The sequence below is a fragment of the Mustelus asterias genome, chromosome 6 (genome assembly GCF_964213995.1).
Source record: "Mustelus asterias chromosome 6, sMusAst1.hap1.1, whole genome shotgun sequence".
In the NCBI taxonomy this organism is placed as follows: Eukaryota; Metazoa; Chordata; class Chondrichthyes; order Carcharhiniformes; family Triakidae; genus Mustelus; species Mustelus asterias.
This window is the reverse complement of record NC_135806.1, coordinates 53296453-53318248: the sequence shown is the minus strand read 5'-3', so window position 1 is coordinate 53318248 and position 21796 is coordinate 53296453. Positions and strand designations below refer to the sequence as shown.

The 21796-nt window shown below is 41.2% G+C and overlaps 1 protein-coding gene across 5 annotated transcripts in view; it reads left to right on the top strand.

Annotated features, from left to right (window-relative positions):
• Positions 1-21796, top strand: part of kank1a (KN motif and ankyrin repeat domains 1a) — a 313072-nt gene that overhangs the window by 194810 nt on the left and 96466 nt on the right. The window contains exon 1 of one of the 5 annotated variants that reach the window (XM_078214320.1): positions 622-921. The exons of 2 other annotated variants lie outside the window; for them this stretch is intronic. Coding sequence is in view for 1 of the 3 variants with exons in the window: in XM_078214321.1 (XP_078070447.1) it covers positions 909-921 (13 nt within the window). In the remaining 2 variants the exon portion in view is untranslated. Of the gene's footprint in view, positions 1-621; positions 922-21796 lie in introns of those variants that run through there. 2 more of the 5 variants (XM_078214317.1, XM_078214321.1) reach the window with 2 other exon arrangements.

Here is a 21796-nt window from a genome sequence, read left to right as displayed (position 1 = left end):
TATTGGTTTCAGAGATCTTGGCAAGTATCTTTACAGGGAATCATTTTCAACAAAATTACTTCTTCAGTAGGCTACTTATTCAATTGCAAGTACTCATCCACTGCTCTGTATTTCTGCCCTGTATCCTGCTTCTGTAAGAAAATATAATCTCCTCAAATGTAAGTCACTGTTGAATTTTTCACAACTTGACTTGCCTAGAAAGTACCGAATTTGAGTGTGATGCACCAATCAATTTTACATTCAAGTAACACAAATGTAAATCAATAACAGTCATTGGGGTACTTCAATTCGTGAAGCACAATTTTGCAGTATCTTAAATTTTTTTAGTCCATGGAAAAATCGTTGTTCCCACCTTAGGCGTTTGTTCAGCATACAACAAAGCATGACTTTGAATCAAAGGAGGCGTGCCCTTTCTCGCAGACTTGCAGATACTTCACATTGATTTAACCAGATATTCTGTTTGAGCCAGTTATTCTGTTTGAGCCAGTTAATATTCAATCTGAGGCATGTAAGACTGCAAGCTTCAGTTTGTGTAAGACACACGTGACCTAACCTGTGTGCACAGGGCCAAATATCAGACTTGTTGGAAGTTTGCTCCATTTTTAGAAGGATCAACTTGTATTAAAAAAAAGTAAGACTTGCGTACAGTGCCAGGTCTTGTACTGGGGGCTATAACAGTTAAATATTTTGCTATGATGCTGACATTTTGAAGGTCTGAAGTTACCACTTATGCTTTTATGTGGATGTGTACCCACAGCTTGTGGTGGAGGTGTCACTTTACAGTCATATGATCAAAGCAGTTAATTTGGATAGGAGGTGATACCCTGATCTCAGTTTTCACTGACTTTTGGTCAGACAGTAACCGTGTCCTGTCTGCTACCTGTTCCTCACCAGTCAAGGAGTTTAACATGACACCAACAGGTAAGAAGTATTGCTTTCAAGTCGATTTCAATCGATAGATTAAGGAATGCAAATTGCAAATATTTAATCTAGCATTTCTTTGTCTGCAGACTCCAGTCCCCTATGTGATAAATTAAGAAATTAGATACGACTTACTCGAGGAAGCTTTCGTGACCCCTTTTTAAAAGAATGTTAAGATATTTAAATGCACGTACCTCCTTCAGCTGAAAATTTGCGGGAGTAAACCTTATTACATTCCAACTATGTTCATTTCAGGAGCCTATTGCACCAAGCTAACGAGTCTCCACTTGTTTTATACTGTCCGCATTATCAACAAAATACTGCAGGAGGAGACTTTTTATTTGTTTTGACATCCGGCACGTTACTTAGAGCATGCAAATGTAGAATGCATATTGAAAATATATCATCTGGCAATATTATCCATTTTTAATGTTATCATACACCGATCGATATCTGTTCTCTTTTATATGTCACTGTTGAGATGCAAACGTGTTTTAGTTTAAAAGTGTTTAGAATGCAAATTTGAATGAACTTGCTTTGGATAAGTGTAATTTATAATTAACTGAGACATGCTTGTTCCAAAGAGTTCAAGTTGCACATGGACGTTTAAAATTAATGCTAAATATAATTTCTTTATTTTCGGTGCAGCTGTAATCTCTTGTGTGATAATGCAGACAGCTCAGTAAAGCTTCCCTACAGTTTTTGAATCTGCAAAAGAGAGACTCTCCTAATTTTGTTCACTTTTCCTATAGAAAAGCATTTGAACTCTTCAATCTGATGGTATGAGGCTAATTGAGATCATGTTCTGGGTGTTACTCTGGGCAATACCTTTCTCATGAGACGGGCCCTGACTGGCCCCCCCTCAGGTGGATGTAAAAGATCCCATTGCACTATTTGCAGAAGAGCAAGGGAGTTCTCTGTGTCCTGGCCAATATCCATCTTTCACTCAATCACTAAAATAGATTGTCTGGTCGTTATCACATTGCCCTTTGTGGAAGCTTGCTGTGCATAAAATGGCTGCCATGTGTTCTGCAGTGCAATTGTGACTACAATGCTGATGCAATGCTTGGCGATGTAATGTGAGTGGGGCGGTGATTTGTCCGGTTTTATACCGGATAATCTGGCTTCGAGCTGATTGGTACCAGAATGTTTTATGTCCAGTAATTTGTGCTTCAGTGTACTCTAGTCTGCAGTGGCCTCTGAGACTAGGACATAGAAAACAGTTGTTCTTTATATTCCCCTGGCCTACCGCCATATCTCCCCTGCCTACAATTGGACTTTTTTTCATCCTGAGCCGAGATGGATCTCTGTGATGTGTTCCCCCCCCTCCCACCACTCTACTTTGCATCACAATGGTGTTCTAGTAATGGTCACCCTTGATATAGGGGCAATATAAATCTTCTGCTCAGTTCTAAAAATGTTATTGGAACGCTAAAGTGATTTTGCCAAAGAAAACTACTGTAATTAACAATCTGCTTTTGTGCCTACTCAGTCTATGCTGGAAAACAACCAGTTGTTAGTTTTACTAAAGTCAGCGAGTCATCAAGCTAACTGCCTCAGTCAGAACGGTCCATCTAATCGAATATTCCTGATCTCTTGAGTTATTTTTCTGATTGTAATAACTCCTTACCCTCCAGGTTTGATTCCAACAGCAAGTGTACTAGTGAGATACTTCCAAATGCAAAACAACCTAGTGACTGCAATTGCAGCCACTAAAATTCCCAGGCACTAATTTATCTGATCTCTTCCAATGGCAAAATACCACAGGTAGTAGTGTTAAATAACTTATAATTGTTATAGCTACATTTGTTTTGATTCTGGCCAAATATCGGGTGAATTGTTAACTTTGCAATTTGGTGATGTTGTTATGGTATTGGCCTGTCCATGCCTCTACCCAATAAGGTCAACAGCTAAACCAGAAAGATTGTTTCTGTTATCTTTTCCGGTAATTGTGATTGACTAAGATTACACAGGTACTCTGAAGTTGTGCTCAAACTTTTGAGTAATATATGCAAACCTTATACATGTCAATTTTCCCATCCCTTCATCCCACCAATAGTGGTGGGTGCTTCAGTCATCTTCATTTATCTTTACTGGAGCACTGTCCTTAAACCCCTTCACTTCTCTCTCGTTTTTCTCAAAACCAAGCATTTGGTCACCGCTCCTAATCTCTGATCAAGGTTCAGTATTCATTCGCCCATCTGTTTCTATTTGTAAAGTCTCTTGGGAAGGTTTTTACATTAATGACACTATATAAATGCGAGTTATTAGTTGCAGGTGAGTGAAGGGTGTTACATTTCTGTTTTCATACAGTGTTTGAAATGAATGTCACTATATATCTATTTATCTATCTCCATTTAGAATTAATATTGGTTGATGTACTTTGATAAACCCAACTACGTTTGGATAGATGTCAGCTTCTCTAACAGTGCAATATGTGACCTTTTACTTGAACTAGATTTTTAATATTAGAAGTCTTAAGAAGGAACTGTACAAAAAAGGCATCATGAAACTGCTGACAGACTGACTTGGTTGTACGTAATGTAGAGTTGTTGATGCAGTTCAGCTGTTGCTTTTGAACTTTAGCAGCTTAATTTTCACGTTTTGTACTTGGCTAATTTGGAAAAACTAATCATCTTCTGTAAATTAAACATTACTGAGGTCAGAGTAACCTTGTGGCATGACTTCAGGTTCTGCCTTTTTTAAAATCACCATGGCACCACAGGTCTGTCAAGTATTTCAGGAAGTGTGTTTCTATAAGGGGAGCATGTATCTGATTCCACAAGTGAACACAGGCTATAACTACATTTTGAATCTGCAACTTTTATCACCACTTTCTTCTTAGCTTCAAGTACACGCAGTGCGTTTGTCTGTGTCCTATGTACAGGAGCCACTTTGCTTTGTTAGATAACGGCCCATATTACATTTCCAGCTATAATTTTTAACCTTTGAGCTCACATCTATTTCATCTTAAACGTTTTGACAGCATAGACGTTGTGGTTACCACTTGATAATTTTATATTTGTTTTTCATAATCAACTAAAAGTATTTTAGTGAGGAGCCCATTTTGTTTTCTGTCAGCATTTGGTCGTTGTATTTGTAAAATATTGTTCTTACCAGCAAAATATTAATCGTATTTTGCAAACTCTAACCCATCCTTCTTTGGGACTTTAGAAACTTATTGTTCTGTTGTGGTTTGGGGAGACTGGATTCCGATTCCAGTCAACTTGTATTTAGGTGTGAGCTACCCAGATCTTTGGCTGCACTGCACAAGTACAGCTGTTTGTTTTGTGAATCTGTTGCTTAATTGATCTGCGTTTTGTGATCAAATTTGAAAAGCAGTTGTGCTTTAATGACTTATCCTCCACTGCACAGTTGACTAACCATAATATTGTGTTCTGTGTGTTTGTCATTTGTGTACACTGGAAAGAGAGAAAGGGAAAACGACATTCCACCAGTCTCCCTTTTTTTTACCCCACTCCCTCAAGTTCACTTTCCACTTTTAAATACCAGAGCTTTTAGTTTCAGCCTAATGTGTGTTTATCTTCCAAAATGACACATTTAGTTTCCTTAAGATTGCTTAAATGTCAGTCCTTAGCTTTTTGTTGTCTGTCCATGTATCTCCTTCTGTCGCTTGGTGTCACATTTTGCTTTATAATAGCTCTGTGAAGCGCCTTGGAAAGTTCCCTTATATTGAAGATGCTGTATATAAGTTGTAGTAGTGATACTTGTCTATAATTATACACAATGCAGCCATTGGACTATATGACCTTATTTTGGCAAATTCATAAGTCTAATAACCTAAAACAGTGATATAAAATCTGTCTATTGAGATAAGAAATTAAGTGCTAACATTAATTTCAGTGAGTATAACACACTGCAACTTCCTAACATGCCTCCAGAAGTCAAATTCTATCTACTTCTGAAACAGAGCGGGATTTTTCAGCTGCACTTGCCCAAGACTGGAAAGTCCTGCCTGAGGTCACCAGACCTTTGCATGGTCTGTGTCCCACCCTCTACAATTCCTGTGGCGAGCGGGATGGCAAAATTCCGCTCGGGGCATCTAATGCCATACATATTGGAAATTGATTTTTCACTTGTCAAATTTCTGTATACATTTTTGAAACAAAATCTACAGTTGTTGAAAGTTGTAATATAGAAAATAAAGGCCTGCCTTTAGATAGTGCCTTCCATGGTCACAAGATGTACAAAGTGCTTTACAGCCAATGATGTCGTTTGGAAGTGTAGTTGCGTTGATGTTGTTGTTGTGTTGGAAACACTGCAGCCAATTTGCACACAGCAATAACCCAGAAACAGCAATGTGACAATGACCAGGTAAGCTGTGCTTAGCATGTGGATTGAAGGATACATATTGGCCAGGGTACCTGAGGATCACCCTTGCTCCTCTTGCAAATGGGACCATGAGCTCTTGTGTGTCCAGCAGAAAAGGCGGGCAGCCCCTGATTAATGTTTCAGCTGGCTTGTTGCACTCAAGGGCTGGAGCGAGACTCGGAACTCCTTGTGACTTTGGCAAGAGCGCTCCCACCTGAGCTGCAGCTGATGGGTGTAATACTGGGTTAGTTAATAAACCAGATCACTTAGTTTTTGTTTATGAAAAAGGATTGAGGATGTCAAAATGATAAACCTTGGAGAACATAAGAGGGCTAAAATATATTTAAAGTGCTCTAATTGTTGCCCCTAGCCTCTTGCCATGGTTTCAGATTCTGTAGTTTTTTTTCCAATGATTTAGGCATGAGCAACTTTTTTGTGTGTGATTTGGAAAGGAATAAGTTCAGCCAGCCAACTGCATGCTGAGTAGGACATTTGTTGACAGGTGATATAAATTGGCGATGGACAATTGTTTTGCACAGAGCACAAGTGGTGGCCCATTCATTCAGAAATCATCTGTCCGCTCAGTATTCTCAACTCTAGTGATTTCAGTCTTTGAAAGCAGACTTTTCATGAATCAATACTCGGGCTAAAAGCCCCCAGGTAGCAGAGCGCCAGTGAAAGGTGTAAAGTAACTGAAGGAGTCTGGAGTCACAAGAAAGCTTGTAAGGGAGAAGTAACTGCCTTAACAGGGCAGACAGCAGACTGAATATCTTTGTGTTAAAGGTTCCCCTAACTGGGATAATATACACGGGTTCTTCATTTTAACAGCATTTCACAAATAGATGCTAAACTATTGCACCAAATGACTTTTGCCATATTGTTTATTTTGCCTACCAAGAATAAAGAAATAAAGAATATGTATTTATCGAATGCTCTTCCTGAACTTCAGGATGTCTCAAAATGCTTCATGGGCATTAAACGAACAACAATAACATTTTCCATAGTCCTTCACTGGAGTGTTATCAGAAACAAATTAACATTGAGCCAAAGAAGGTGACATTAGGATTGAGACTAAAAGCTGAGGTAAAGACAGATCTTGAAGGAGAAGAAAGAGTTGGAGAAGGGATTTGGCAAGAAAATTCCAAAATCTAGGGCCTCAGCACCTTGAAGCACAGCTACCAAGGTTGTGGCAAAGGAAATCTGCGATGGACAGAGTTTTTAAAGTTTGTTTATTATTGTCACAAGTAGGCTTACATTAACACTGCAATGAAGTTACTGTGACAATCCCCTAGTCACCACACTCCTGGTGCCTGTTCGGGTACACTGAGGGAGAATTTAGCACAGCCAATGCACCTGTGCACCACGTCTTTCAGACTGTGGGAGGAAACCGGAGCACCCAGAGGAAACCCATACAGACACGGGGAGAACATGCAGACTCCGAAAAGTCTGTGCCACCATGCTGCCCCAGGCCACGATTCAAATCATAGGAGTTTTTGTTGGATTATGGAATTGGAGGAGGTCAGAGATTGAAAAGGGCAATTTAATGGAGGCATATGCACACAAATATTTTATATTTGAGGATTTTAAAATTGTGGTGTGTCAATCAGCAAGAATGGGTGATGGATGAATGAGACTTGGTGAGAGTTGAGTAACAGGCAGCAGAATTTTAGATGAGCTCAAGTTCATGCAAAATGTGAGCCTGACCTGTGAAGCATTGGAAGAGAACTTTGTTGCGGCACTGAATGATCCCACAACAGAAATGAGACCAGTAGAAAATCTTTTTTAATGATGTTGGTTAATGGATAAATATTGTCCATTATGTTGGGGAGAGGTCCTGGTCTCGGAATAGTGCCATGGGAGGGGGAGGGGGTAATTAGATTCATGTCTCACCCGAAAGTCGGCACTTTTGATGCAGCACTCCTTCAGTACAGCACTTGTTGGTTTGGATAATGGGGCTTCACCCCGCACCTTCTGACTGAGCTGAAGATGTTACTGCTGAGGAAAGGCTGGCTGCTTGCAGGCAAAACAAAGTGTCTGCCTTCTGAAGAATAAAGTACAACATGAGACATTAAGCGATGAAGCTCTGTCCAGACTAGAAGCATTTCATTGTTTTCCTGCTATTGCCGAAACAGAGACAGGGCACTGAATCAACTTTTCCACAGGCATTAACCAGAGAGTGCTCCTAGATAGAAATCATAGAATCCCTACAGCGCAGAATGAGGCCATTCAGCCCATCGAGCCTGCAATTTAGCATGGCCAATCAACCTACACTGCGCATCTTTGGAATGTGGGACGAAACCGGAGCACCTGGAAGAAACCCACGCAGATATGGGGAGAACGTGCAAACTCCACACAGACAGGCACCCAATGCTGTAATTGAACCTGGGTCCCTGGTGTTGGTATAGTGTTGGTTTCTACCTGCCATTCTTTGTAAATTAAATGTATTCAATAAACATAATATCAGCCTGTTTTAAAGTCCTATTATTTTAAATTGAATCAAAAAAGGAATTACTTTGGAATAACTTTTGTTAACCTCTGGTTTGACCTGTTGAAGCAATACACATGTTTTGAGAGAATACTATGTTGATTGTCAAGGGCGAAACATCAGATACAGTAGTATGGAGCCATTCAGACTGAAAGTCCAAGGTATAGTCCTAATTTCTGTTTAATTCATTGCTTTCTCTGAGTATGGCAGTGCAATTGCATCATGTCACCAAGCTAGGGAGAAGAAAACATGGCAAGAATTTGTGCCTGTCACTGTCCACTGATCTCTGATGGAAACTTGTACACATCTAACTGTTGGAAGAGGATGAGATTGGATTTTGTTGTGACTGTTCATGATGGACAATTGCCAGCTGATGGGTCCACATGCCCAGCATCTCAATATCCTGAGGGAGAAGTAAGAATTTGGTTGATCTTGTATTAAAATGATCACATTTGTAATGTAAATTTTGTTTGCACCAAAAGTTTAAAGCTGCATTAGCACAATCCAAATTCACACTTGAACATGTCAAGTTCTCCACTTTCCATCAGATTCAACATAACAAATATTGCAATTCGAACTAGAAAATACAAGTTTGAAATAGATGGTGTCCTAATTAATTTTTTTGCAACTACAGTAAATTAATGACTTTTTCTCAAACTATTTAAGGAAATTTTCGCTCTTGTTGCTCATTTCATGATAATTCTGGTCACGTTTATGAAGAGTTTTGATCTTGTGACAATGGTGTTAATTAGCTTTTGCTTTCTAATAGTACAACTATTAAAATAGCTGCTGATTAAACATGAGGAAAACCAACTACTTAAAGGTGGTTTTTCGCCTGTGCTGTGAGGTCTCTTACGAAGTGTTGTTAGATGAATGCAACTTTACAATGTTCCGACATGCATATGTTTAAACTCGCACTGGGTTTGGCTGCTTGCTAACGGGATTAAACTTCCTGCTGTAAATGACATCTGGCTGGAGCTCTGGTTGTGGAAATTTCTGTTGGTGCTGCAATCCATCTTTATCATATCCCAAACCATTTCAATTCACCTAAGAGATGCTCGTTGTTTCAAGCAGACCAGTGTAACTTAGCTTTGGCCAAATTAAAGTCTTCACTCTTTTTCTGTGCTCATGGAAGCTGCTTCCTCATTCTTCTAGATCTCAGTATGCTTTCAGTGTCCACCTCTGCTTTTGCTCTCCATCCTCTTCGCAATAAAATGCCAACTCCAAACGGAGCCGTTACACTATAAAGTGGGGAATCCACATTTTATATTGTTTTGTTGTCGTCTGCTCTCGAGCAGTTCTTGTGCAATGACCGTTCTACTTCTTCACTTCCATTCAGAAAGCACCTTCAAAAATTTTTTTTTAAAAACCAAGATAGTTCAAGCACAAGGGGAAAAAACTGAATGCTGAAAGGATTGTTAGACAATGAGATCAAGCTCTCAGTCACTTAATTGATGTTTAAAAGGAATCTTTTAGGAGAGAGAGGACAAAGAGCTTAGTGAGGGAATTTGAATGTGTAGCTGGAGGAAAATAAAGCTCATCCAATCTGAACCTGGGACAAGCAGTCTGACTGCCTAGAGTCAGTGGAAGAGGGGACAAGAGAGCTGATGGAGGACTAGAGTTGGGAAGCATCAATATAAGTATGGAAGCCGACCCTATATCTCAAATGATGAGGAAGTGGAGGGAGCAAGCATAGACTTTCCTAGAGTGTGGGCATAAGCGGAGTGAGAGGAGCCTTTGGGAGAGATGCTTAATTACAGAAAAGAGCACGGCCAATAGTCTCAATGGGCTATAATACATGAATGGGATGGGGATGAGGGTTGGGTGAGTGGAGAAGTCAGTGCAGCCTCCATAGGAAGATGGGCTGCATGCTGTAACAATAAGTACAGAAGTATATAAACAGTCACTTTGTAGGATAGCACATGAATATTGCTGAATCTAATGAATATTCATTATTTACCATGAATATTGCTGATCTGATTTATCATTGTTACATCTATTAACACCGTGAAAAGTATTGTTTCTTGTGCGCTATACAGACAAAGCATATCGTTCATAGAGAAGGAAATGAGAGAGTGCAGAATGTAGTGTTACAGTCATAGCTAGAGTGTAGAGAAAGATCAACTTAATGCAAGGTAAGTCCATTCAAAAGTCTGACAGCAGCAGGGAAGAAGCTGTTCTTGAGTCGGTTGGTACGTGACCGTAGACTTTTGTATCTTTTTCCCTGAAGGAAGAAGGTGGAAGAGAGAATGTCTGGAGTCTGTGGAGTCCTTAATTATGCTGGTTCCTTTGCAGAGGCAGCGGGAAGTGTAGACAGAGCCAATGAATGGGAGGCTGGTTCGCACGATGGATTGGGCTACATTCACGACCTTTTGTAGATCCTTGCGGTCTTGGGCAGAGCAGGAGCCATACCAAGCTGTGATACAACAGAAAGAATGCTTTCTATGGTGCATCTGTAAAAGTTGGTGAGAGTCGTAGCTGACATGCCAAATTTCCTTAGTCTTCTGAGAAAGTAGAGGCGTTGGTGGGCTTTCTTAACTATAGTGTCAGCATGGGGAGACCAGGACAGGTTATTGGTGATCTGGACACCTAAAACCCTGAAGCTCTCGGCCCTTTCTACTTCGTCCCCATTGATGTAGACAGGGGCATGTTCTTCTTTACGCTTTCTGAAGTCGATGACAATCTCCATTTTGATGACTTTGAGGGAGAGATTATTGTTGCCGCACCAGTTCACCAGATTCTCTATCTCGTTCATAAGAACATAAGGAATAGGAGCAGGAGTAGGCCATCTAGCCCCTCGAGCCTGCCCCGCCATTCAATAAGATCATGGCTGATCTGACGTGGATCAGTACCACTTACCCGCCTGATCCCCATAACCCTTAATTCCCTTACCAATCAGGAATCCATCCATCCGCGCTTTAAACATTCAGCGAGGTAGCCTCCACCACCTCAGTGGGCAGAGAATTCCAGAGATTCACCACCCTCTGGGAGAAGAAGTTCCTCCTCAACTCTGTCTTAAACCGACCCCCCTTTATTTTGAGGCTGTGTCCTCTAGTTTTAACTTCCTTACTAAGTGGAAAGAATCTCTCCGCCTCCACCCTATCCAGCCCCCGCATTATCTTATAAGTCTCCATAAGATCCCCCCTCATCCTTCTAAACTCCAACGAGTACAAACCCAATCTCCTCAGCCTCTCCTCATAATCCAAACCCCTCATCTCCGGTATCAACCTGGTGAACCTTCTCTGCACTCCCTCCAATGCCAATATATCCTTCCTCATATAAGGGGACCAATACTGCACACAGTATTCCAGCTGCGGCCTCACCAATGCCCTGTACAGGTGCATCAAGACATCCCTGCTTTTATATTCTATCCCCCTCGTGATATAGGCCAACATCCCATTTGCCTTCTTGATCACCTGTTGTACCTGCAGACTGGGCTTTTGCGTCTCATGCACAAGGACCCCCCGGTCCCTTTGCACGGTAGCATGTTTTAATTTGTTTCCATTGAGATAGTAATCCCATTTGTTATTATTTCCTCCAAAGTGTATAACCTCGCATTTATCAACGTTATACTCCATTTGCCATATCCTCGCCCACTCACTCAGCCTGTCCAAATCTCTCTGCAGATCTTCTCCGTCCTCCACACGATTCACTTTTCCACTTATCTTTGTGTCGTCTGCAAACTTCGTTACCCTACACTCCGTCCCCTCCTCCAGATCATCTATATAAATGGTAAATAGTTGCGGCCCGAGTACCGATCCCTGCGGCACGCCACTAGTTACCTTCCTCCAACTGGAAAAACACCCATTTATTCCGACTCTTTGCTTCCTGTCGGATAGCCAGTCCCCAATCCACTTTAACACACTACCCCCAACTCCGTGTGCCCTAATCTTCTTCAGCAGCCTTTTATGGGGCACCTTATCAAACGCCTTTTGGAAATCCAAAAACACCGCATCCACCGGTTCTCCTCCATCAACCGCCCTAGTCACATCTTCATAAAAATCCAACATGTTCGTCAAGCACGACTTTCCCCTCATGAATCCATGCTGCGTCTGATTGATCGAACCATTTCTATCCAGATGCCCTGCTATCTCCTCTTTAATAATGGATTCCAGCATTTTCCCTACTACAGACGTTAAGCTGACCGGCCTATAGTTACCCGCCTTTTGTCTCCTTCCTTTTTTAAACAGCGGCGTAACATTAGCCGTTTTCCAATCAACCGGCACTACCCCAGAATGCAACGAGTTTTGATAAATAATCACTAACGCATCCACTATTACCTCTGACATTTCTTTCAATACCCTGGGATGCATTCCATCCGGACCCGGGGACTTATCCACCTTCAGTCCCATTAGTCTACCCAGCACTGCCTCTCTGGTAACATTAATTGTATTAAGTATTTCTCCTGCTGCCAACCCTCTATCGTTAATATTTGGCAAACTATTTGTGTCCTCCGCCGTGAAGACCGACACAAAAAACTTATTTAAAGACTCAGCCATATCCTCATTTCCCACTATTAACTCCCCCCTCTCGTCCTCCAAGGGTCCAACATTCACTCTAGCCACTCTATTCCTTTTTATATATTTATAAAAACTTTTACTATCATTTTTTATATTAATTGCTAGCCTAGCTTCATAGTCTATCCTTCCTTTCTTTATCGCTTTCTTAGTCTCTCTTTGTTGTTTCTTAAATTTTTCCCAATCACTTGTTTCTCCACTATTTTTGGCCACTCTGTACGCAGCTGTTTTTATTTTAATACTCTCCTTTATTTCCTTCGTTATCCACGGCTGGTTCTCCCTTTTCTTACAATCCTTGTTTTTTGCTGGAATATATTTTTGCTGAGAACTGAAAAGGATCTCCTTAAAAATCCTCCACTGTTCCTCAGCTATCCTACCTGCCAGCCTGCTCTCCCAGTCTACCTTAGCCAATTCATCCCTCATCCTATCATATTTCCCTCTGTTCAAACAGAGGACACTGGTTTGGGACCAAACTTTCTCCTCTTCCATCTGAATCAGAAATTCGACCATATTGTGGTCACTAGACCCAAGAGGGTCCTTCACAATAAGATCCTTAATTCTACCTACCTCGTTACACAATACCAGATCCAAAATAGCTCGTTCCCTCGTCGGTTCCGTAACATGCTGTTCAAGGAAACTATCCCGACAGCATTCTAAGAACTCTTCCTCTATTCCACCCTTACCGACTTGAGTCTGCCAGTCAATGTGCATGTTGAAGTCCCCCATGATTATTCCTGTGCTCTGTCTCATCATTGTTTGAGATCTGACCCACTACGGTGGTGTCATCAGCAAACCTGAAAATCGAACTGGAGGGGACTTTGGCCGCACAGTCATAGGTGTATAAGGAGTATAGTAGGGGGCTGAGAACACAGCCTTGTGGGGCACCAGTGTTGAGGATGATCATGGAGGACGTATTGTTGCCTATCCTTACTGATTATGGTCTGTGAGTTAGGAAGTTCAGGATCCATTCGTAGAGGGAGGTGCCGAGGCCCATGCCACAGAGTTTGGAGATGAGTTTTGTGGGAATAATAGAGTTGGAGTCAGCAAATAGGAGTCTGACATAGGTGTCCTTGTTATCCATATGACGAGAGTCATATTGCTTAAGGGTTTCATCTTGCACTTATCTGGACAAATGCGAGAAGGCCACATTTCAATCGACCACAATTTATATACGACAGAACAACAAAATACTAATTGGTTGGCAAGTCGACTCTGGCCAAGACACTGCCATGGAGAAAACAATGGGGCCGAACATCCCAGCGACTGGCTGGTGGCATCAAACCTCAAGTTCCTTGAATTGTTCATAATAGGCAGGGTACCAGAACGCGCTTGCAAAACCCAAAACAGATGTGTTTCTGCGATTGAGCAGCACTTGCTGAACTATCCTGGCTGAGCTAATATCTGCACTAACAACCAATTTAAGATCATTAGTGAAGCGCATAACAGGGCTCATTTACATTTACTCGGAGTGACATGCATTCATATGCAAACATGTTCTCTGCAAACAAAAGGAACTTGTTCAAGCCTTGCAACTTTTTTTGAATTATCAGGGAACTGATCCTGTAGTTCTCCAGTTGCTTTCTCCACATGGCAATACCTCAGCCAATCAGGATGGACTTGTGTAAGGGAATTTTCCGGGCGTTTCCCCCTGGTGCCATGTATTGAGCTGAACTCAGCTAATACAAAGACTCGCGAAAGACTGTGTCTGTAGTTAAAGACGTTCTTTATTGACCAGTATGCATTGGGAGAGAGACAGCTGGGAGATTCCAACTTCTCTGACGTTATAGTACATGTGTAAAACACATCTACTTTTTCGAAGGTTTCCTTTTCCCGCCCAACCTGTCATCCAAACTAGATGATCCCATTACATTTATACACATTATTTACTTTGGCCAATAGTAGCCTCTAGCAGAATTGGGAATTCATTGGTCAACCAGACCCAGGTGGTGCCCCCCCCCCCCGCCCAATTGCCTAGCAACCTTACCTGCGCAAATCTGGTAAGTTCAAGGATCGCCCTCACCACCTGCAAACCATGGGAATGGAGAGGGAGTCATTTCCCTCTTCCTGCTAGCTATCCCTTAGCAGTAGAAGCTGAATGCTTCTATTCATTGCAACTAGAAGCTAAATACCTCCATTCTTTTTAAAACCTTGGTAGTTTGCAGCTGCATGGTCTCACACTGATAATAGAGAATATATTCTATACCTTATTGTTTCCAAAGAATGTGGCCTGTCTAGTTCTGCTCGTTTCCCATTATGCTTGGGGCAGGCTGCATCTTGGCCAAAGCTTACAAGACATTTGAAAATTTATTTTAAATCTATAATACTTATATAATCATTGGTAGAGAACTTTGTATATGTATCTACGCAGACAATACTTATGCATGCTGTATATATTTTAGCCACTTTGATTCTTATGGCATATATGAGGCACACTGTGAGCTCTATTCTAAACTAGTCTATCTTGTTTTAGTAGTCTTCAAAATACCAGAGGTTTCTCTACCCCCTTCTACAACTTGCCAAACAATCAGTACCCTTTTCTCCTGCCGATAAATTGTGATCATTTGAAATGAGTCACTCATGTGTTTGTCCTGATGAGGGCTAGAAGAAAAGCTGCAGCAAGATGGGACTCTCTCAGCAATTTTCAAGAACTATGTAACTTGCTGTTCCAAGACTGCAGTTCAATATACTGGTACATAACAGCAGACTTTCTTTCAATCTTCTCCCCTGGATACAGACTTGTGGTTTTTGTATTGCTGGCTTGTACAGACCTTCCCAAACAGTCCGGAAATTCTGGCTATTGCAAATGCGTAACCTGATGCATGCCGCAAAGCAGATTGTAGCTGATATTTGGAAGAGGCTACAGTCCCCTTATTAAAACTTCCAGTTATATCCTTTTGGTTCATCCGAGTATTTGACTTTGCTATCCTGAAGAAATGCAGTCCAAGTGGTGATCATTGTATGCACAGAGCTCCCAACATCAGTCAAGCATGAGTTGGAATCATTGCCCTCTTATCCTACAATTGAGTTTACACTGAAGGATAACTCTGATTTTGCAAGGAGCAGTGGAGCTTCTCACTGAGTGCAAAGAAATTTGTGCAGAGAGATCTATATGGCAAGAACTTTTAACACTTCCTCTATGCATTCGATTGCAGTGCGGTTTAATGTGCATTTGCAGCCTTGAGTTGCCCTAATATCATGCTATCCAAGTAGCAAATCACATTAAAGAATTATTTCAACCATCCAGGAAATGAAAACCAGATAACCACACCATCAAAGACCACCAAAGGTTTGCCATAGTCCCAGATGACCATAGGCTGCTCTCCCCTTTTGAGGGGGAGTGCTTAGGGTAAAGTTGCAATTTATAATGCTCCTATGAACTGCTGCAGACCATTTCATTACTTGAAAGACTTGTACAAATTCAAGTTGTTATTGGGCAACACTGAGTCCATCACTTTTTAAAAAGAAATTTCAGAGCGAAATAGATTTGGGCACGTACACGGGTTACGTTAGAAGAAGCTGCCTGTGGCAGGTCAGTGAATGACAGACAGTGCCTTCAGGATTTCTGTTAGTCTGCACTTGGATTAAAGCCCGAGATTGTGCTCCGTTTCACAGGCGTAGTGAAGGCTAATGCTGACAGATCAAAAACAACAAATTCTTGGTCAACGGTCTAGACGTACCCTTTCTGTTTCCTTTTTTTTCTTATCCTCTAAGATAACCTCTTGGTTGTGGTCTCTCAAGCCTGCATCACTAGGCCATTACTCTGCAGTCTTTACACGAAAGCAAAATTCTGCAGATGGTGGAAAAGATAAAAACACACAATGCTGGAAATATTCTGCAGGTCAGCATCTGTGGTGGGGAACAGTTAACAGTTCAGGTTGATGACCCTTCACCAGAACTTTGCACTCCTTGGGCTTGAATGTTTGCCTGTGTCTGGGTGCGGTGTCCACAGTTTCTTGGGTTAGTGCTAGTGCTCTAAATCCATTTTTCAATATTAAACAGTAAATAAGGACAGTTATGGCATAGAATGGAACTAAGTGGTACTTGTCTATCTGTGCCAATACCCCAAACTAGAATTAGTTGCGTGATGGCAGGTAATCTTTTCAGGAAGACATGCGATACAGCTGTCTTAGTGTACTTGGAAAATAATAACTTGGAAACCCAGTTTGTTTGTGTCCAACATGACGGGGTTCAACAAAATGCCCAGTGTTTGTATGGGAAAGCTGTTTTAGGTGACCCGCATGTTTATGCTCGTATAATTATTATTCCTGTGTAGATAGGATAGATTGGGCAAGTTAGATCAGACAAACCTTTGATTGTCAACCAAATAGCTGTTAAATGTTTGAAGATTATGGAAACTGTTGTCTCATCACTTCTGACGAATCAAGATTTCCACGTTATGTCCTTGAAAGGCAAAGGGCACAAGAGAAAAGTTCAATTCCATGCTAGTGATTACAAAGTTGTATTCTGGCAATATACATATCCAAACAAAAAAAAGTAAATGATTTCTTCTTTACTTTTGTATTTTTGATTTCCTTCGCACCTGTCAGGAGCCATGGCTCATGCTGTATTGTTGTGGAGTTCGCAAAGCAATATTAAGGCATTCAGGATACCACTCTGAAATTGTATGGTGTTATTTTGTTTGCAGAATTTCAGCACAGCATTATTCCGATCATGGATTTGCACCTTTTAATAACTGGGTTGGGTAATCCAAAGATACAGTGAACTTTAAAGCTGATTGCCTAGGTTTGTTTATTCTCTGCAGTAATTTTAAGTCTCATTTTGATTTGTCATAAACTGCCAAAAGATGTGGTTCTGTTTGAGCTACAGTAAAAAATTTCTTCCTTATTGTTAATATAAAATCTTTTTTGAATTATGCTTTGAGATTGGTGCATTTTGTCATGTCAATCACAGGATAGTTGCTTTTATTTGTGGTTGGAATATTGAGATGTTAATTGCCTGCAGTAGCAATAGTTGTAAATGTACCAGGAGCAGAATTGTACAAGCATTTCTTTGTGGGTTTGTAATTCTGCCATTACGATAAACACGAGAATTTAAACGCAAAGAAACGTCAGTTGCCACTAAATCTGGCACCATGATATTTGTCACCATATAGTGGCTTAAATCTTCATATATACATAGAACAGTACAGCACAGAATAGGCCCTTCGGCCCACGATGTTGTGCCGAGCTTTATCTGAAACCAAGATCAAGCTATCCCACTCCCTATCATCCTGGTGTGCTCCATGTGCCTATCCAATAACCGCTTAAATGTTCCTAAAGTGTCTGACTCCACTATCACTGCAGGCAGTCCATTCCACACCCCAACCACTCTCTGCGTAAAGAATCTACCTCTGATGTCCTTCCTATATCTCCCACCATGAACCCTATAGTTATGCCCCCTTGTAATAGCTCCATCCACCCGAGGAAATAGTCTTTGAACGTTCACTCTATCTATCCCCTTCATCATTTTATAAACCTCTATTAAGTCTCCCCTCATCCTCCTCCGCTCCAGAGAGAACAGCCCTAGCTCCCTCAACCTTTCCTCATAAGACCTACCCTCCAAACCAGGCAGCATCCTGGTAAATCTCCTCTGCACTCTTTCCAGCGCTTCCACATCCTTCTTATAGTGAGGTGACCAGAACTGCACACAATATTCCAAATGTGGTCTCACCAATGTCCTGAACAGTTGCAGCATAACCCCACGGCTCTTAAACTCCAACCCCCTGTTAATAAAAGCTAACACACTATAGGCCTTCTTCACAGCTCTATCCACTTGAGTGGCAACCTTTAGAGATCTGTGGATATGGACCCCAAGATCTCTCTGTTCCTCCACAGTCTTCAGAACCCTACCTTTGACCCTGTAATCCACATTTAAATTAGTCCTACCAAAATGAATCACCTCACATTTATCAGGGTTAAACTCCATTTGCCATTTTTCAGCCCAGCTTTGCATCCTATCTATGTCTCTTTGCAGCCTACAACAGCCCTCCACCTCATCTACTACTCCACCAATCTTGGTGTTATCAGCAAATTTACTGATCCACCCTTCAGCCCCCTCCTCTAAGTCATTAATAAAAATCACAAAGAGCAGAGGACCAAGCACTGATCCCTGTGGCACTCCGCTAGCAACCTGCCTCCAGTCCGAAAATTTTCCATCCACCACCACCCTCTGTCTTCGATCAGACAGCCAGTTACCTATCCAATCGGCCAACGTTCCCTCTATCCCACACCTCCTTACTTTCATTATAAGCCGACCATGGGGGACCTTATCAAACGCCTTACTAAAATCCATGTATATGACATCAACTGCCCTACCTTCATCAACACAGTTACCTCCTCAAAAAATTCTATCAAATTTGTGAGGCACGACTTGCCCTTCACGAATCCGTGCTGACTATCCCGGATTAATCCGCATCTTTCTAAATGGTCGTAAATCCCATCTCTAAGGACCTTTTCCATCAATTTACCAACCACCGAAGTAAGACTAACCAGTCTATAATTACCAGGGTCATTTCTATTCCCTTTCTTAAACAGAGGAACAACATTCGCCACTCTCCAGTCATCTGGCACCATCCCCGTGGACAGTGAGGACCCAAAGATCAAAGCCAAAGGCTCTGCAATCTCATCCCTTGCCTCCCAAAGAATCCTAGGATATATTTCATCAGGCCCAGGGGACTTATCGACCTTCAGTTTATTCAAAACTGCCAGTACATCCTCCCTCCGAACATCTATTTCCTCCAGCCTATTAGCCTGTAACACCTTCTCTTCCTCAAAAACATATATATTAAATGATTGGATTAGTTCAGTCTCTCTTTCCCCCACTCCTCATAATTACATTGCAGGGTAGAAGGTAACTGGTATATTTGGTGGTATATGGTATACTTGGATCCTTGAGTTCTGTCTAAATAATTTGAACTGGAAATTGCACTTTTTGTTAAGGATTATTAAATTGTGAAATGAAAAGTAGCATGAAATTTGTAAATTTGGACAAGCCTAACAATGAGCAGGAAAAACAAATGGACTCATATTTATGGGTGACACTTGATGATGCACATCATTAAGTTGGAGAATGCAAGGCTGGAGGTATGGAGGGCTTTATTGGACAGATCACAAAGTATAAACTGCAGCTTGTTGGAAGGTGACATCACCAAAAGGCTCCTTTCCAGTTGACAGCATGATTAGTCGATATATAAACACGAACCCACAAAGGACAAGACACTGATTCATAAAGTAGTCAACTTTTTTCAGACTGTAAGTACGTAACTAAAAAGAGTTCTGCACGAAGGCCCACAACCCAAGGCCACTGTATCAGAGTGACTGAATCCTATTTGATTGCATCAGATTTCTGTATTTTGAGATCACACTCCAGTGTGCAGTTTGTATTTTTGTGGAAACTGAAACCCCCAATAGCCTATGAAGAAAATTAATGGGAGCGTAGTAGGGCAACTGTGCTATGAATTAAGTGGCAACTAAAACTAATATTCCAACATTTTATGACAATTAGAGAAAAAACTCTAGTATTCAAAGTGGAATCTTTGCAATGATGAATTAAAACAATTTTGAAAGGGAAAGATACTTCTGGTACTCAATGGTGTACATGCACATAGACATATTTACATTTTTGACCATTTTGGTACATTTTCATTTATTACAAAATGATTTTCCATAGTTCATCATTTGGTAGTATGGAACTTGAATATTGTTTTAAAAAGAGACATAGTACCAAAGCGTTTTGGGTGAAATGCTTGTTCATGCCAGCGGGGTTTTGCCATCCCGCTGCAGTGAATGAAGGTTTGGCTGGGCCCCAAATTCTCCAACCTCGCTGCAGCAGGAGCGTGGTGCGAACGGCTGGTAAGATCGCACCTTTTGCCTTCCACTCATCAGGACAGCTACGTAAGATAGACCAATAGTAAAAGCAACAACTGCTTATACGGCACAAGATGAGAGTGCTGATTGGTTGGCAAGTGGACTCTGGTGGAGGAGTTGCCATGGAGAATGCAAGCAGGGAGCAATTAACTGTTAATTGCCAAGCTTGTGTTTCAAATTCAAGCTAGGCATGTCTGCTCTGGTCAAGGCATTGCCCATGGGGAATGAACCAGGGAGTGGCTGTCCCCTTAGTTGGAACATGTGTAATATGTGGGCATGCTCCTTTCATCTGCAAAGGGCAAAGCCCTGTGTGTGAATATATTTGACTTCCAGCATGCTACCATGCATTAGTGAGCGACTCTCTGAACCCACCTGACCTTAAATTTGGTTGTCAGTGTGATGAGCACAAGCTGGATTGCTTAGCGAGTGTTACCCTGTCATGGAATCACATCGAATGTTGGACACTAATTATTTGGGTTTTGTAAGCATGGGCTGGTTGGCGACAGTCAGTACTCTGCCTGTTGCCAGTATGACAGATACCAAAGGAATGTGGTGTTTGGTATGATTTTAAATATTTTTCTCCATTGACCTTTCCCAGTCTTTTTCTTACATGCCTGTTCCTGCCTTCCGTACCCGCCTCAAGCCAAGTATGAGGAAATATCCAAGAGGAAACTGATCAGCTCTGAAGTGAGATGGTGCCTCATAATTACCCGTTCTGTGACTCAGCAGATGGGGAAAATGAAAATTGCTGCTAGTGGACTTGCATCTTGTGTTGCTCAATTGACTTGCCTTCTCGCTCCCTTTTCTCCCACCCCCTCGTGTGATTTATAACCAGAATTTTGAAATTAAAAACCCAAGATGAGCTAAAATGCCCTTTACATTTCTAGTTTTGCAGGCCCAAGCTATCATTGCAGTGTTAAAATGATCATACTAGGACAACAAGATATTGAGGAATCGCATCTCTTCAAATTATATTATGAATCTTTAAGGAATCTATAGGGGATACGTGGTCTTGGTTTTGTTGATGTCTCACAGCAGATGAGTTTCTGATTGCTTGCTGTTACGATGTTAAACAGTGGTATTAATCATGAAAACAAGCACAGTGACTTAAAAATGCAATAATAGCCCAGATATTTCTTTATCTAAAATATAAAATCATGTTTCCTTTGCATTATTTATTGTTATTCTGCATCTAAGTAACAGAGTTGAGGTTATTCTTAGCATTATCTTGGAAATTAATGCATTATTTACCCAAATGATGCGCTTAAAAGTAAAGAAAAAATGGAACAGATATTTGGTTGATTTTTTTTCAGATGGTGTCTTTCACATCTATCAAGAAACCAGTTCTGATTTTCCTTTTTCGCACGAAGTCCAAGTTGTAGATTTGTCATTTTGAAACTGTAACAAAAAAACGACATGCTTCCATTATGAGCTCCAGAACTGAGCAGGGCTCCAGTTGTAGGCCTGAAAGCAAATATACCCACTTTCCATGTACAGTTCGAATCGAACTAACGCAAGCTCAAACTACACTTTGCAATCACACATGATGGCCACCACTTCTATTTGCTCTCTTCCTGTACGTTTTTGTGCTTGCGATGGGTAAATCTCCCTAGTCAATGAGCACCTTTGTATAATAGGTTTGGCTTTCAGTTAACCTTTGCACATGCTCAACTTTC